The 15,826-nt window shown below is 60.9% G+C and overlaps 1 protein-coding gene across 2 annotated transcripts in view; it reads right to left on the bottom strand.

The window, feature by feature from the left end:
• Nucleotides 1-516: 516 nt before the first annotated feature.
• The window catches only part of FAM222A (family with sequence similarity 222 member A), a 44,945-nt gene continuing 29,635 nt past the window's right edge, over nucleotides 517-15,826 (bottom strand). For both annotated transcript variants that reach the window (XM_062182549.1, XM_062182550.1), the window contains one exon: nucleotides 517-2,868. In XM_062182549.1, coding sequence (XP_062038533.1) covers nucleotides 1,589-2,868 — 1,280 coding nt within the window. In that variant the 3' untranslated portion in view covers nucleotides 517-1,588. The remainder of the gene's footprint in view (nucleotides 2,869-15,826) is intronic.

Raw genomic sequence — 15,826 nt, 5'->3', positions numbered from 1 at the left:
CCCCCACACACACCCAGACATGTGCGCACCCCCCGTGCCTGCAAGGGTAGGTAGCGAGGCTGCAGCAAGATCCAGTGCCCAAACCAGTCTGCGCTCCTGGAACAGAGCAGGCCCCAGGGCGAGGGTGTGTGTGTGTGGGGCAGGCAGCCGGCTCTCCCCCTGCTGCTGGAGCTTGGTGCATCCAGGCACAGAGGAAGAGTTGGAGGGGACGGAGTGATGGCGGGGACGCCACCCCCAGACGGCGTGGAGCGGGCCTGGCTGGGTTCGGTCTCTGCCGACCCCTGGCCATGACCCAGCGGCATCCACACGGACACAAGGTCAGAGTCAGTGTCCGCCCTGCCGCCAGAGCCGGACGGTAAATGAAACGGCGAAGGCAGCAGGCCCCAGGCCGGGGGAGCCCCGCAGGCTCTGGCCTCCCCGGGGGCCGTCCCTTCGGCCGGCTCACCTCTAAGGCAGCGGGGAAGGAGGCGGAAGCGAGCGCTGTGGAGGAATCCGACGCCGAGACACCACTGCGTTCCTTTTTTTTTCTTTCTCTTCGTTTTTAAAACAATATAGTGCCGACCGCACTTCTCACAGTAGAATATAATGGTCAATTTTAGTATAAAAAAACATTCTCAGAGATTTGTAAATGCACTTAGTGCTTGGACAGGCCTTGGAGAGAGATACAGTACCACTTCTGGAGCGCCGGGGCCCGCAGGGGACTTCAGGCCTCAGGGGCGTTCACGGGGGGGCTTCTGCCTCCCGCTGGGGTGTGGGGCAGGCCTGGGCCGGTGGCTGGCAGGAAAGGAGTTGCACTGGGGCCTCCCAATTAAACCCCGGAGGTTGTCCCCCCACCCGGAAGGCAAAGTGGGGTTCTTCTGAGTGGGCTCTAAGCCTGCAGGCCCATCACCAGCCCCTGCGGTGCCTTTGTGCGAATAGGAACAGGGTGCCCCTTCCCCAAAATGCGGAAAATTGGAATAAATATACAAGTCTAGGATGCGCGTGGCGGCTCCTTGGACAAGGTGCCCTTGTAGAGTGCACAACCTGCACAGCTGTGCCCAGCAGCCCTGTGAGATGTGGAGGGAAGGGGAAGATGGTGTTCCAGGGTTTGGAGAATGGGGCTGACGTGGTTCTGCTAGGAAGGACTGGAGGCAGGGTAGGGCGGAGAGGAGGGTCTGAGGGAGGGGTCGGGGGTCTGGCAGTCCCTGGGCTCAGAGTGCTGCTCATCTGGTGGCTTGGGGAAGACACTCTGGACCCCAGGACTCCCTAGAGGTCCCCTTCGCTCCTTTCCCAGGAAGCTGGGGGGCCCCGGCCCTCTGACCCCCACCCCGACTCCACATCCTAGCCTGGCCTGAGCTCTCTCCCAGAGACCCGGAGAACCATTCCTGTCTGTAAGGGGTTTCTCTCTCCCTGCTGCGGCCAGCCTGGGGGAGAAAGGGGTGGGCCTCAGCGGCTGACCCCGGCCCCTCCCAGTGTCTGGGGCAGCCGAGGGCAGGGTGGGGTCACCGTGCCTTCCTTACCCGCCGACAGCGGGACGCAGCCAGCCTGGCGTCCCTGCCTGCCACCCCCAAGCCCGCGCCTGGTCCGAGCGCGCGGCGCCGGGCAGCCCTTATCTGTAGACGGGCAGGCGGATGTGGGCGTGCTGGTGGTCGAGCAGCCGGGGCACCGCCACGGTCTCGTAGCCTTTGCCCAACATTTGCTCCTTGATGCACGGCGGCCGCAGGTCGCTGATGAGATACTCGAGCGACTGCAGGCTGCTGCTCAGCACCGACGTGTTGCAAGCGCTCTTGCTGGGCAGGCCGGAGAGCACGGCCGCCGGAGGCCCTGCCAGCTCCCGGGCCGCCCCGGGCCCCAGCTCGGTCACCGCCCCCGCCGCGGGGTTGTAGCAGTCACTGGTGGGCGTCACCAGCACGCTGTTCCAGGGGGCAGCGAAGTACTGGCCCACCGTGAAGCCGGCGGGCAGCGCCACGCCGCAGTTGAGGGGCGACCCGCCGGCGCGCTCGTAGGCCCGCCCCCCGCAAGCCTCGGGGGACTTGCTGGTGAGCGTGCTGCCGCTGTAGGCGCGCAGCGGCTGGGGCGGCGGCGGCGGCTTCTGTGGCCACAGCAGGTAATCCAGACCGCCCTCTGCGCAGCCCGCCGGCTTGGCCGCCCCAGCCAATGTCAAGGCTGGTGTGGCTCCCTGGCCCAGCTCTGCGCCTTTCCGGCAGTCGGGCAGCCCGGCGGCTGCTGAGTAGGCCATGCTGGGGAAGCTGGGCACGGGGCCGTGCTTGGCTGGGCTGGGGTGCGGCACGGCCACGCCCTGGCAGGCTGCAGGTGCAGCCCCCGGGGCCTGGCACTGCTGGTTGAGCTGGTAGAGGATGCTGTGGATGGAGGGCAAGTTGGAAGGGGGCAGGGGCAGGCCCCGGCCCGGCAGGGGGATGACGGAGGCCGCAGTGGCGGCTGCAGGCAAGCTGGGTGGTGGGGCAGGTGCCTCGGGTGGCTTGGGGTAGGCCAAGGGCCCCAGGGTGCTGGGCGCCGGGTAGGGCGCGATGCCCACCTGCACGGCGGCCGGCGACAGCTTGGTCCGCTTGCCCTCGGCGCTCTTGAGCACACTTTTGGCGGGCCCAGCGGGTGCGGCCGCACTGGAGGAGGAGGAGGAGGTGGCGGCCTTGACGATGGCCAGCAGGCCCTGGTAGCCGGCGGCGGCGTGCTGCGGGTAGGGGCTGTAGCGCTGGCCGCTGGTGTCGTAGCCGTTGACGGTGCGGCCGAGGTGCTTGTGCTGGGGCACCCGGATGTTAGTAGGGAAGATCTTGACGGACAGCGGGCTGTTGGCCACCTTCTCGGCGTAGGCATCCAGCTCGGCTGGGCTTGGGTAGCGGGAGGAGTGCATGGAGCTGGCCGCCGTCTCGCCTGCGGGGACGAAAGCACAGGTGAGAGCCGAGGCCACGCCTGCCCGGCTCCCTTCCGGAACTCATGGGGCTGCCCAGCCCTGCCTCCCCCATGCACCCCGCCATGGATTTCTCAGCTTCGAATCCAAGGGTGAGGTGCAGAAAGGAGGGTGCCGGGTCAACTCTCCCCAAAGGGACACACCCACATCACCCCCACATGCCCATCCGCTCCCTGGCCAAGTGAGCCACCATCTGGGCCTCTGACCACACGGAGGCGCGTGCCAGCCTTTGGTGCTGGCGAGAGGACTCCTGCACCGTTGTCACTGCGGCCGCCCTTTCTCATGGCGTGGCCACCTGTTGGTGTGTCTGTCGTCTGCTCTTGAAACCGGTCGGGTCCTGTGCAGCTGACACAACTACTGTTGCGGCCCCGGTGCGGGAGCTGTGCTGGGGCCTCGGGGAGGCGACGCTCAGCAGGAGGAAGTGCTAGCGGTCTGCCCAGGGGCGGCGCCAGCTGCACTCCCGCCTGCCGCGGCGCCCAGGTGTCCCCGTGCCTCCACCTTCCACGATGCTGGATTTCATCTGTCCTTCTTCTTCTTCTTCTTTTTTTTTTTAATTTTTTATTAATTTTAACATTGTTTCTTATTTCTTGGAAAGGAAGAGAGTGGGACAGATAGGAGGCTTTCCCATCTGCTGGTTCACTCCCCAAGTGTAACAGCCAGGACTGGGCCAGGTTGAAGCCGGGAGCCAGGGACTCAGGCCGGGCCCCCACGTGGGTGGCAGGGACCCGACCACTTGAGCCATCACCTGCTGCTTCTCAGAGTGCACACTAGTGGGAACCTGGGAGTGCACAGCGGGGACTCGAACCTTCGGATAGGGGCTGCAAGTGTCCAAACTTCCTTATGTCTCCACTCCAGGGGTGTTCCTTCCTTCTAGCGCCTTTGTTTCCTTTTAAATATTTTTATTTGTTTGAAAGGCAGAGAAGGGGGTGGGGGAGAGAGTCAGACAGACAGACATATTTCTTCCACCTGCTGGTTTACTCCCCAAATGGCCGCAGCAGCCAGGTCTGGGCCAGGCCAAAGCCAGATGCCAGAAAGTCCATCCGAGGCTACCATGAGGGTGGCAGGGCCCAAGTGCTTGCGCCAGCACCTGCTGCGTCCCAGGTGTTAGCAGGAAGCTGGGTCAAGTCCTGGCTATTTGGTTTCCGCCCTTTATGGGACGCCAGCATCGCAAGCTGCACCGCAACCCACCGCGCCACAGGGGCAGCCCCCTGCTGTCGTATTTCTCAGCATCTCAGTGCCCCCTCCTGACCACCTGCTGTTTGTGTGCCCAGCGGGCCCTGCCACAGGGGCAGCGGGTTGCTGGCGGCAGACCCCTGGTCCCATCCAGAGCCTTTCCCTCGTCTCGGACGTCTCCGGGTGTAGTCCTGGCTGTGGGTTTCTGTGGGCCTGGGCCGGCTGTCTACCCAGTGGAGGAGCCTCAGTTTTTCCTCCTGTGGAATGGGAGTGATGATTGTCTTGGGTCCACAGGGTGGCCTCAAAAAGGTCAGTGCCCAGCAGGGGGCGAGGGCTCAATAGGTGCTGGGAGATCGTGACTCCAGTGGCATGGGGGGTAGGGGCTCAGCTCTCTGCTCATCTGTAAAAGGGGCAAAGGTGCTGGCGCTGCCTGCCGGGTACCTGGAGGGTGTAACAGCTCCTGTGCAGTGGGTGGTATTGGAAGCAGGTGCTCAGGAAGTGTGAGTGTGGCCATAGCTGCTGCCCGCCCGTCTGGGGCAAGGCCCTTCCAGGGGAGGATGGGCAGGGGCTTGCGCTGCCCTTGCAGCACAGGGTGGGTGGCTGGCTGGTACTGGGGGGCAGAGTGCGGCCCCTACCGTCTTCCCCAAGCCTCCCCTGGCCCCACCCCTGGGCTCCCAGCCAATCCCAGGGACGTGGGCTGTGATGGGGAGGCACAAGCCGTGTAGGGGCTGGGGGGTTCGGAGCCCTGGGCAGCCGGGCCTGAGAGCCTTGCAGAAGGAATGGCATCCAGGCAGGCAGACGCTGGAGGGTGGGAGGACGTCCCAGGGGAGCGTCCGTGACGACGCAGAGGCACACGCAGGCGCAGGGCTGACGTCTGGGACACGTGTGGTCGTCCCAGTGGAGGGGCGCCCCTCCCCCACACGGACTTGTGCAGCCCCAGAAGTTAGCAGGGCTGAGCTGGAGAAGCCCTGCCCGGGGCACTGGACAGCCAGCGAAGGTTGTAGGCAGAGGGCAGGACAGGGGCAGGCCCGTGGCCCAGAAAGAGCACTGCCCCCTGCCCCTTTGACGAAAGGAAGGAGGCGGCCGCACGGGGCACCCTGTGGGGGCAGGGGCTGTGGCCCTCCGGCCTAACCTGGGCCAGCCCCCTCCTAAGTGGCCTAAAATAAACTCAGTGTGGAGAATGGAAATGTCACTTTGGCCAGCGGGGGAATCTTTCTCCGAGATTGGATTTAAACTACATTATACAAGCAATTTCATGGGCACTTAGCACTGCTCGGAGAGTCCCGCGAAAAGGGGCCTCGCTCTCCATTTCCCAGCCGTAAATCAGCGGCTGCTATAATGAGCACAGAAATGTCACTTTTATGCAATTTTACAGATGAACAAAACTGCTGAAATTAACTGTGGTAACCTACTGGAGTCAGCAAAAGCAGCGGCTGGGGGCGAGGGAGACCCTGTCTGTGTGAATCCCCGTTCCCCTCACTCTCCTCCCGAGCCAGGCTCTGCCATTGTGCCGGGAACGCTCGTCTGTCCTCGCCATTATACTTTGCTTCGGAGTTTATCTTGAGTATCCAATGAGCCACCAACTGTGAAAATGATTAAATCTACAAAATCTATCTAATGGGTGGAATAAATTAGGTGTTTAAAACCTTAAGCAGCGGCGGCAGCAGTGCCCAAGCCTCGTCCTCGATCACAGGTGGAAGCAGTCTTGCTCCTGTCCAGCCAGTGGGGCTCGCCCAGGGTGACCCTCCCAGGCCGCCACTGGCTGAGGGCTTAGTGCACGCTGGGCTCTGGGCCCAAGGCTTGGCTCAGCGAGGCCCTAACGGCATGGCCAGGTGGAAGGCGCTCCGTGGTCTGGGTGAGGAGGCGGACATGGTGGAGCCGTGGCCAGAAGGGCCTGTCCAGGGGTTAAGACACTGCTTGAGATGCCAGGGTCCCCTGTCTGAGTGCCTGGATTCAAGTCCCACCTCCACTCCCTAGCCCAGCTCCCTGCGGGTGTGTGCCCTGGGAGGCGGCAGTGACGGATCATGTGTGGGGGGCCCCCATGCGTTCCCTGCCACCCACGTGGGAGACCTTGCTGTAGGTCTTGGCTGCTGGCTCGGCCTGGCCCAGCCCGGCTTTTGTGGGCATTTGTGGAGTGAACCAGTGTGTGTGTGTGTCTGCCTTTCAAGTAAGAAAAGAGGGAGGCAGGTGGGGTAGCTCTAAAGCGTGTCCACAGACTCTGGCACAAATAGCAGGATCTTGTTTCCCTTCGCCTGCATCTGTGGCACAGGGCACAGCCGAGTGAGGCTGTGGACTCGGGGGCTGCGGTGGGAAAAGGTCACGTGGCCTCACCAGGACGTGGCTCCCTGGCCCGCAGGCCATACAGAGAGGCCACGTGTGAGTGAACAAGCCCTCGGGAGATTCCAGGCACCCGACCTGGACAGAGATGCCGTCCACACTGTGCCCCGTCCCTGTTCCCAAGCACGACACGTGGCTGTGGGAGACCACGAGTTCTAGAAGGCGGTGTGACGTGGCAGAGCGACCAGCCCGGCAGGGTCTGGGGACTGTGAGTGACAGGAGGGCGGTGCGCCTGGCCCGGACACAGCCTGCAGGGTGGCTTCTCTGGGAAGGGGGCAGGGGCTGGGGCAGGGGGTGGGGGGTGGCGGGGAAACTATTTCTTCTCTGGGTTTCTGGATTTGCGGGCGGCTGACTGCTTGTACTGAATGAGAATGGTGGGGGTGGGGGGCACACAGCTCCCTGCCCTCCCTGGGGTGTGCAACTTGCTCCCAAGCATCCTCTTCCCTGTGCCTTAAGCAGCCCACCGGCCTCCACTGGCTGCTGGCCCCTGGCCTTCTCACACAGCGCCTGCTCTGTGCAGGGTGCAGAGGCGGGGGGTGGGGGTGGGATGGGGGCCACGAGTCCATGGCTTTGTTTGAACGCCAGCTCTGCTGAACACTGACGGTGTGGCCTCCGGCCCGCGCTGCCCTCCTCTGAGCCCGTTTTTGTGTAAACTGGGTCAGTGCTGCCACCAGGCTCAGAGGGTCTGGGTGCGGAGCAAAGGGCCGGCGTCGCCCAGTGCCTGCCCCCCGTGAGTGCCATGCTGGATGGTGGTGGGGATTCCTCGAAGCTCCCAGCTGCTTCTCTCGGTCACCTCCCCCCCACACACACACGGAGCCAGTGTGTGTAAGGTCTGAGCTGCTCAGGGTGGCTGGCACTGAGCCCCTGGCCACCTGGCCCAGTCCTTCTCCCCAGACCCCTGGGCGCGTGCTCAGTGTCCCCAGCAGCCGCCTCCTGCATGCTCCCCCAGGCCAGGCACTGCATCAGGCCCTCGGCTCACCCTCGTGTGGTCCCTGCAGCAGGGAGGTGGGCCTGGGCTTTCAGAGGGGGAGGTCAAGACGCTCGAGGGACCGGGCAAGTGAGGATGGGCAGGGACTGAGGGGGTGCGGAGGAGGGCCTGTGCCCCCGGAGAGCGCTCATGTTCAAACAACAGTCAAGAAGGGGGTGTCAGGCACAGCTAAGCTTACAGGCCTCTCGGACACCTACATTCTGTAGCCGAGGGCCTGGGTTTGAGTCCCGTGTCCTGTAATGTGCACCCTGGGAGCTGGCAGGTGATGGCTCAGCTATGTGGGCCCCTGCCACCCACTGGGAGACCTGGGTGGGGTTCCTGGCTGGGGCCTGGCCCAGCCCTGGCTGTTGAGGGCATTTAACAGATGGGAGATCTCTCTCTCTGCCATTTTTCTTTTAAATGTTTATTTATTTGAGAGGCAGAGTGATAGAGGGAGAAACAGGGATCTTCCATCTGCTGGTTTACAACCCCAGTGGCTGCAATGATTGGGGCTGGGCCAGGCCAAAACCAGGAACCAGGAGGCTTCTGGCTCTTCTGCGTTGGGGGAGGGGGTCATGTGCTGCTTTCCTAGGGGCAGTAGCAGGGAACTGGATTGGAAGTGGAACAGCCAAGACACCAACCGGTGCCTGTAAGAGACGCCAGCGTGGCTTATCCTGCTACGCCACAGGGCCGGCCCCGTCTTTGCCTTCCAAATAAGTGAAGTGAGTTCCACTAGTGAGGTGACACCCAGACAGACACTGGGCAGGGCCAGCCGCACGCCAGGAGGCTGCCCGCTGGAGACCTCTTGTGGCAGAGCAAGGTCACAAGAGCCCAGGTCATGTGCTGGGTCACCGCGGCGCACCAAGGTTGCAGTGTCTCACTGTGCCCCTTCCCTCAGTGACCAAGATCCCACTGACTGCCCGCTCTGGCCCTGCGGAGAAGCGCCCGTCTCCGGGCCCCAGTCCCTGTCCAAAGTGCTGAAGCGGGCGCTGGGCTCGAGACTGTCCACGATCCACAGGCAGGGACCGCGTGTTTGCACTGCAGTGCCTGGCGCACAGTAGGAGCTCACGCTGTGTGCTGGGTGGGCACAGGCAGTGGCATTGCTTTCAGCCCTGCTCCGGCCGGCGGGAGCTGGGAGCGGTGCCCCTCCAGGTCTCAGCAGAGGAGCCCCACCCTCCCGCCCAGGACCCTGTGCCGTGGCTGTTGGTTGACCTGTCCCCTGGGCTGGAGACTTGCCCTCTGAGGGCAGACCCTGCTCTTCGTCACTGCCCCAGTGTCTCCGTGAACGCGTGGGACCCCCACGGCAGGTGCTCGGGAACCTCTCTGCCTGTCGGTTCTAAGGCTGCGGACGCCTGGTTCTGGGCCTTGTAAGTGGCTCCGGGGCAGCTGCCGGCCAGAGTCGGGACTCGGGCGTGCAGAAGCCCAGGCACTGGCCCTCGCCACGAGGCCCCCATGAAAGGCTGGGGAGGAAAGCGCCGGGCGAGCCCTTTGCTGCCGTTAAGTTAATGTGATGGGCCTTTTACAGGTGTGTTAAATAGACATGGTTATTAACGAGTGTATTAAGCCAATTAAGTCCAGCCCTTTGAGTGGGGTTTAATGTTGCCACAGGGAGAGGCAGGGACAGGCCTGGCCACGTGGAGGGGGAGTGGGCACAGAGCCAGCAAAGCAGTCAAGCCCAGCTCTGCCCCCTTGTGGGTGACCTTGGGCAAACCACTGAGTGTGTCATCTGTAAGAGGGGGTAGAGGGGTGGGGGCGTTTCGGGGTTACCATGGACATGTAACATCCTAGGTGGTTATCAAGGAATGCCACCAAGAATTCCTGGTCCCACAGGCCCCCGGCAGCTGTCGCGGACAGAAGCCAGGCCCGCCGGGCACTGCCTTGCTGAACGTGGGAGGTGGGCTGAGCTGGGCCGGGCCGGGCCAATGCAGGGAGTTGCACGCTTTCCCTAGCCCTGTCCACCCAGGAAGTGCATTCTGGGGCTGCCCCCATCTGACACAGAAACAGACTGAGGCTCAAGGGGGCTGTGCAATTGCTCAAGTTCCTGAGGCTGCGGGTGGAATTGGGTTCTGTGGTCCTATAACCCCAGGTTCCCATGGGCTCGTGGGACAGGGTGGTTCCCTCCCTGGAGTCCATTGTGGACACAGAATGGAGCCAGCTGTCTGCAGAGGGCACAGGGAGGGCATGGCCAGCACACAGTAGGTGCTCCCAAAGTCTCTGTCTGGGCCTCCTCCCTTAAGGCTTGGGGGGTGATGGGGCATTATCTGGGGTGCAGTGGGGGAGGGGCGGGAGCAGGACAGAAAGGGCCCCTGCCCGCAGGCAGGAGCAGCCCCGCCTCTGCACTCCCCTTCACCACTGTGACACTGCCCTTGGAGGTGGCAGAGCCTCCTGAATGCTCAATTAACGTGACACTAATTAGCTGGTGGCACGGGCAGAATCCCTAATGATGGGGCCCAGGAGGGGGTGGGGAGGCGGCAGGGCCGAGGCGCACACAGCTGCTCTCAGAGCTGCAGGATGGCTGAGCAGCCCCTTTCTGGCCATCCCAGGGACCTTGGCCTGCCCCCAGCCCACTGCCCAAGATGAGGCCCTTTGAGGTCTAACTCGATATGAATCCAGATGCCCCAGTGGCCGGCCAGGGGACCTTGGGGAAGGAACTCCACTGTCTGGCCTCCGTGTCCTCTGGGGGTGGGGTGTGTGGAGCGATTTCATGACAGAATGCATGTCATACAGCTTAGTATACAGTAGGTGCTCAGCAAAGGCTGTGGAGATTGATGCTTATCACAGGGCACTGCACAAAGGATCCTCTCAGCCCCTGCCTTTGTGTGTGCACCCATGTGCAAACTCACGTGTCGGTGCTTAGACGCTCGGCACAGTGTGGAGTCACGAGTGCCCAGACAGGCGGGTGCTCCCAGGCACACGTGTGTCTGCCACCTGCCTTTCCACTCACTGGGCCCTGGCTGGAGCCCCGAAGTGGCTGAGGTCTCCCCTTAGGTGCGGGTGCTTTAATCCCGCACAGCCCGAGTCCCCCGTGCCTCAGTTTCCCTTGCCTGCTCCTACCTGGGCTCCTTGTGCCCCGCCTCTCCCCCGAGCCAAGGCCCCATCCTGCCACACTGCGTCACCGCCCGCCCCTATATCCACTGCAGCTTTCAACGACTGCTTCCTCCCGGGCCTTCCTGCGTGTCCTCCCTGCCCACCCTGTGCTCCATCACGGATGTGGGGCCGTGATCTTTGCTGTGGGCACCCTCTCTCCATTCGTGACTTGGTCTTTTTTTCCCTAAAGGACAAGCTGGGTCAGTTGATTTTAATGTGGTCTAACCTTGTCTCCTTCATTTATGATTTTTTCCTCCATTTTGGAAATCCTTCCTACCCCGGGATAACGTGTGCCATTGTTTTCCTCAGGGATCAGTGCGGTTTTGCTTTTTATCTGCGTGGGAACTCTTTGTGTGGTGTGAGGTTGGGCTTCTTTGGCCACTTACAGCATACTTCAAAAAGTTCATGGAAAATGGAATTTGTAGTGACCTTTGCCTTGGTGCAAAAAAAAAAAAAATATTGGGCCGGCGCCGCGGCTCAATAGGCTAATCCTCCGCCTAGCGGCGCCGGCACACCGGGTTCTAGTCCCGGTCGGGGCACCGATCCTGTCCCGGTTGCCCCTCTTCCAGGCCAGCTCTCTGCTGTGGCCCGTGAGTGCAGTGGAGGATGGCCCAAGCCCTTGGGCCCTGCACCCCATGGGAGACCAGGATAAACACCTGGCTCCTGCCATCGGATCAGCGCGGTGCGCCGGCCGCAGCGCGCTACCGCAGCGGCCATTGGAGGGTGAACCAACGGCAAAAGGAAGACGTTTCTCTCTGTCTCTGTCTCTCACTGTCCACTCTGCCTGTCAAAAAAAAAAAAAAAAAAAAAATTAAAAAAAAAAAAAAAAAAATATTGAAGTCTGTGTATAGTTTTCTCCATAGTAGTGATTTTAGTGAACCTTTTGGCTATCCTCTGTGTGCATGGACTTCAACTTTTTTTTTTTTTTGCAACAAAGTAAAACTTTAATTTTCCCCAGAGGCTTTTCAAAGGCCAGTAAGCACATGAAGATGTTCAGAAGCCTTAGTCATTAGACAATGCAATTCGGAATCGGGAGAGGGGCTGGCATTGTGCAGAGGGTGAACCGCCGCCGGGGACACAGGCGTCCCACTGGAGTCCTGGTTCGTGTGCCTGCTGCTCCGCTTCTCTCCCGCTCCCTGCTAAGGTCCTGGGCGGCAGCAGAGTGGCCTGGATGATGAGGCCGCTGCCGCCCAGGTGGGAGACCCGGAGACAGTCCAGGCATGTCCACGCAAAAACGTGCCTCACGCGTAAGAGCCAAAGAGGGAGGGAAAGTCCACTGACATACGGGCACCTGAAATGCAGAAGAACCATGTAATGAAAGGTATGTTATTGGCAATAAGGAGTGACACGCTGACACCTCCTAGTCCGTGGAGGGCCTCTGACAACGTTAGGGTTCGGGCCAGGGACGTGGCCCAGCAGGTTAAGCCACTGCCTGCAACACCAGCATCGCATTCCACTTCCAATTCCAGCTCCCTGCCAACAAGTCTAGGGAAGCAGTGGAGGATGGCCCGAGTGCTTGGGCCCCTGCCACCTATGTGGGAGATCCTGGCACCTGGTCCAGCCATCTGGGTGTGAACTAGTGGATGGCAGACCTGTCTCTCAAAGTGTTTTTGTTTTGGTAAGAAAACGTTAGGGTAAGTGAAAGCAGCTAGTCTTAAAGGGCCATGTGTTTTCATGAGCCCATGTGTGCAGGATGTCAAAGCTTTATAGGGACACCAAGTAGGGAAGTGGGTGCCTGGGGCTGAGGGATGTGGGGAGAAGCAAGGAGTGACTGCAAACGGGTTTGGGGGGGTGAGAAGTTCCCGAGTTTGACCATGTGATGGCTGCCCCACTCTGTGAACAAGCTGCTGTGTAGACTGGGGTGGATGTGTGACCTGAGTCTCCGTGAGCCCTAAGACTGGAGCGGCGTGGCCGTGCAGAGGCGCCAGCACCCCACTGCGCACTTGCCCCGGGGCCACGGCACACCTGTGCCTCTGTGCCGGGGTGGCAGGTTGACCAGTCATCCCCTCCACTGCTTGGCCCACAGCTGAAAACAGGGGCTCTGTCCCGGGAGCGTTTGCAGACTGTCACCGAGGAAGAGCAGCTATCCACAGCATCTCGTGGGGGTCTTACTCTTGTGGCCTTTCCTGTGCATTTAGTTTGACCCCTTTCTAGTCCGGAGACCCTCTCGTGTAGCCTCCTGTCTTAGGGACCCCTGTGCAGTGCACCCAAGCAGCCATCCGCATCTTGGTCTCTGCTGTTTGCAGCGTTGGGGTGCTCTGTGATGGGGAGGAAGGCGAGCCCCCTTCCTGGTTCTCTGTGAAGTCACCCACGGGCGTGCGGCCTGCCTGCCCCTCCTGCTCTCCCAGGCTCCGTGCCTGCGGCAGGGTTGGCACCAGCCCCCCCGCCCCCAGGCTGCGCTCAGCGACATAATTGAATCTGCTGCGCTGCCCGAGATTTGTTTTTAATTTTATTGGAATTTTCAATTGCTTCGTTTCTTCCGTCCTCTTGTGTCTGCGTGGGTGGAAGCAGCGGCACCTGCAGGGGTTGCGTGTGGCGGGGGCCTGTCGGGGCTGCTGGGGTTTTTCCTAGCCCTTCAGAGCTTCCCATCCAAGAAGATGGGGGAGATGCGTTGGGATGGTGGGGATGGATGTCAGGGTGGGGTGGCTGCTTCTTGGGGCTCGGGCTCCACCCTCTGAGCAGGCCCATCTCTGAGTCCCCAGCTTGCCAGGGCTCTCAGCAGTGCACAACCCAGTCAAATATTTACTGTGAGTGGCGAAGGCCCTGGGCAGCTGAGAGAAACGGGATTCTCTCCCTGAGGTGGCCAGGTCCTGCGTGGGCCCCTAGGACTCTGGCCAGCTGGAAACAGCCCCAAATCTTAGGCCTGACCTGGGGAGGGGAATGGACAAGGCTGCTTTAGTTTTTGTCCGGTCATCTGTGGGAATAGGCCACGACAGCCGGCTGCCCAGGCTCCCAGACACAGCTGGCTGTAGCCTGGCTCCCCGGTCCCGCCTGCCCTGGGGTCCCAGGGAGGTGAACTGCACTCGTTTCCGGTTTGCTGGGTGCACACCGGGTCCAAGGTTACATTCCCTGGGCCTGGTCGGACCTGTTCCTCTCCTGGGAATGGCAGCATGGCCCAAGGGCTGGTCACAAGGCTCAGGGTCTTGGTTCTGGCCGGGGAGCAGAGGTCAGGAGCCCCTGTGGCCGAGTGTCCCGGCTCTGACCAGCAACAGGGCCCCCAATTGAATTTGCTTATCTCCCTTCCTGCCTCCCTCTTTCCTGTACTCTTCAATTACAGGCAGCATCAGTGTCTTTGCCAATAATTGCAGAGACGGCAGAGGACCTGATCGAGCAGGGGACGCAGGCCATCCGGGGTGGCCCTCCACACCCTCCGTTCCAGCAGCAGCCCAGGTCCTTGGGCGCAGTCCCTGCCTCTGGCCAGTGGGCAGCAGGCCTAACGGCCGGACAGGAGCGATGACAGGTTGGGACGTGCAGACCCTTTAAGCCTGCCGGTCCATCTCTGCACCACGACTGAGAAGTGTGAGAGACTAGAAACAACCTAAACGGCCATCAACAAAGGAATGTGATCCTTTGTGTGTGCAGAACGCAGTGCACCTGCTAAACCCCAAAGAAACAAAAAGCCGCTGGATGGGTGGGGCTGAGGGAAGAGGCAGACAAAAGGTGCCACAGCTGCAGACCTCAGAGTGGCAGTGCACACTCCAAACATCGGGGCGCAGCCGGAGGTGCAGAGTCTGCGCCCCTTCTCTGCAGCAGTGAGAGCAGGAGCCCCCCCCGGGGGGGGGGCACAGGAACTCACACAGACAAGCCAGGTCTGCACATGGAATGCTGGGGCGGGCATCGTGGCACAGCAGGGCAAGCCGCTGCTGGGGACTTGCACTTCTCAGATCGGTGGTTCGAGTCTCAGCTAGGTCACTTTCAATCCAGCTGCCTGCCCCAGGTAGCGGAGATGGCTCACGTGCTTGGGTTCCTGCTACCCACAAGGGAGACCTACATGGAGTCCTAGGCTCCTGATTTTGGCCTGGCCCAGCCCTGGCTATTGTGGGCAACTGGGGAGTGAACCAGCAGATGGAAGAGCTCTTTCTGTCTCTCCCTCTCTCTGTTACTGTGCCTTTCCACTAAATAAGAAACTCTGGGTCCTAAGAAAAATCCCAGTTAGCCTCTCCAGCTTGAATCTCCTGCAATAACTGGGCTGGGGAAAATTCCCTTCCTCCAAAGGGGAGGAAATGCAGATGGCAATCCCCGTCGGCCCCAGTCAGAGTTGTCAAAACGTGAACGCAAGGCCAAGCAGAAGGAGCAAAAACTACTTCCTCCCAGAAGTGAAGTTACAGGCAACTGTTTCATCATAAGGCAAAAAACAAAGTGGTAAGCAACTGTTCTTTACAGCAAAACCACCAAGGAGACAGAGGAGGAGAGGAAACTTTCCAGAGTGCAAGAGTTTCTAAAAGTTCATGAAAAGTGGAATTGCAAGGTACGTGAATCTGGGCACAAAAATGTCATGCAGTCCACGACCTTTTCTGTAACAGTTTTCACCAACTGTTTGGAATCCACATGTTGTGTGCATGGATTTCACTGTTTTTTACACCAAAACAAACTAACCTAATTTCCCATGAGCTCTCTCAAGTTCCCTTGCAGAGGAACCACAAAGCAACAGGTGCTGGGGTGGGGGCGGGGCCCCTGGCTAAGCTGCCTCTTGGGTCACCTGCAGCCCAGACCAGAGCGCCTGGCTTGAGGCCCAGCTGTGTCGCTTCCGATCCGGCTTCGCTAACGCACACCCTTGGGAGGCAGCAGGCGAGGACTCAAGTGTTTGGGTCCCTGCCACCCATGTGGGAAACCTGAATTGAGTTCTGGGGTCTTGATTCTGGCCCGGCCCAGCCCAGCCCTGGTGGTTCTGGGCATTTGGGGAGTGAATCAGTGGATGGAAGATCGCTTTCTGTGGCTCTGCCTTAAAAAAAGTGAAAAAATGAAAAAGTTGAAAAAGTTTAGAAGAGAGGAGCGCTAGGGAAGGCAGGTGAATGGAAGCTGAGCGAGGGCGCAGTACCCTGTTCCGGGAAGGAGGGACGCACAGGGACACTCAGCAGGGAGCAGGGCAAGGCCTACAACAGCCCCAAGGAAACCATGGGACCTAGGAGCCTTCCTTGCCCACTTAAGTAGACCGGCGATGGAGAGACTCCTCCGAGCGGGCGGCAGCTCCAGGCCATGGTTCACCGTCCAGATGGCTGCAACAGCCAGGGCCGGTCCACATGCTCCTCCAGGTCTCCCACGTGGGTGGCAGGGACCCTTCTACTGGTTTCCCAGGCTCACTATTAGGGAGCTGGAATGAACCCCCTACACCGCAACACTAGCACTGCCCACCAGGG

This window comes from Lepus europaeus, chromosome 23 (genome assembly GCF_033115175.1).
Source record: "Lepus europaeus isolate LE1 chromosome 23, mLepTim1.pri, whole genome shotgun sequence".
Lineage (NCBI taxonomy): Eukaryota > Metazoa > Chordata > Mammalia > Lagomorpha > Leporidae > Lepus > Lepus europaeus.
This window is presented reverse-complemented; position numbering and strand designations above follow the sequence as displayed.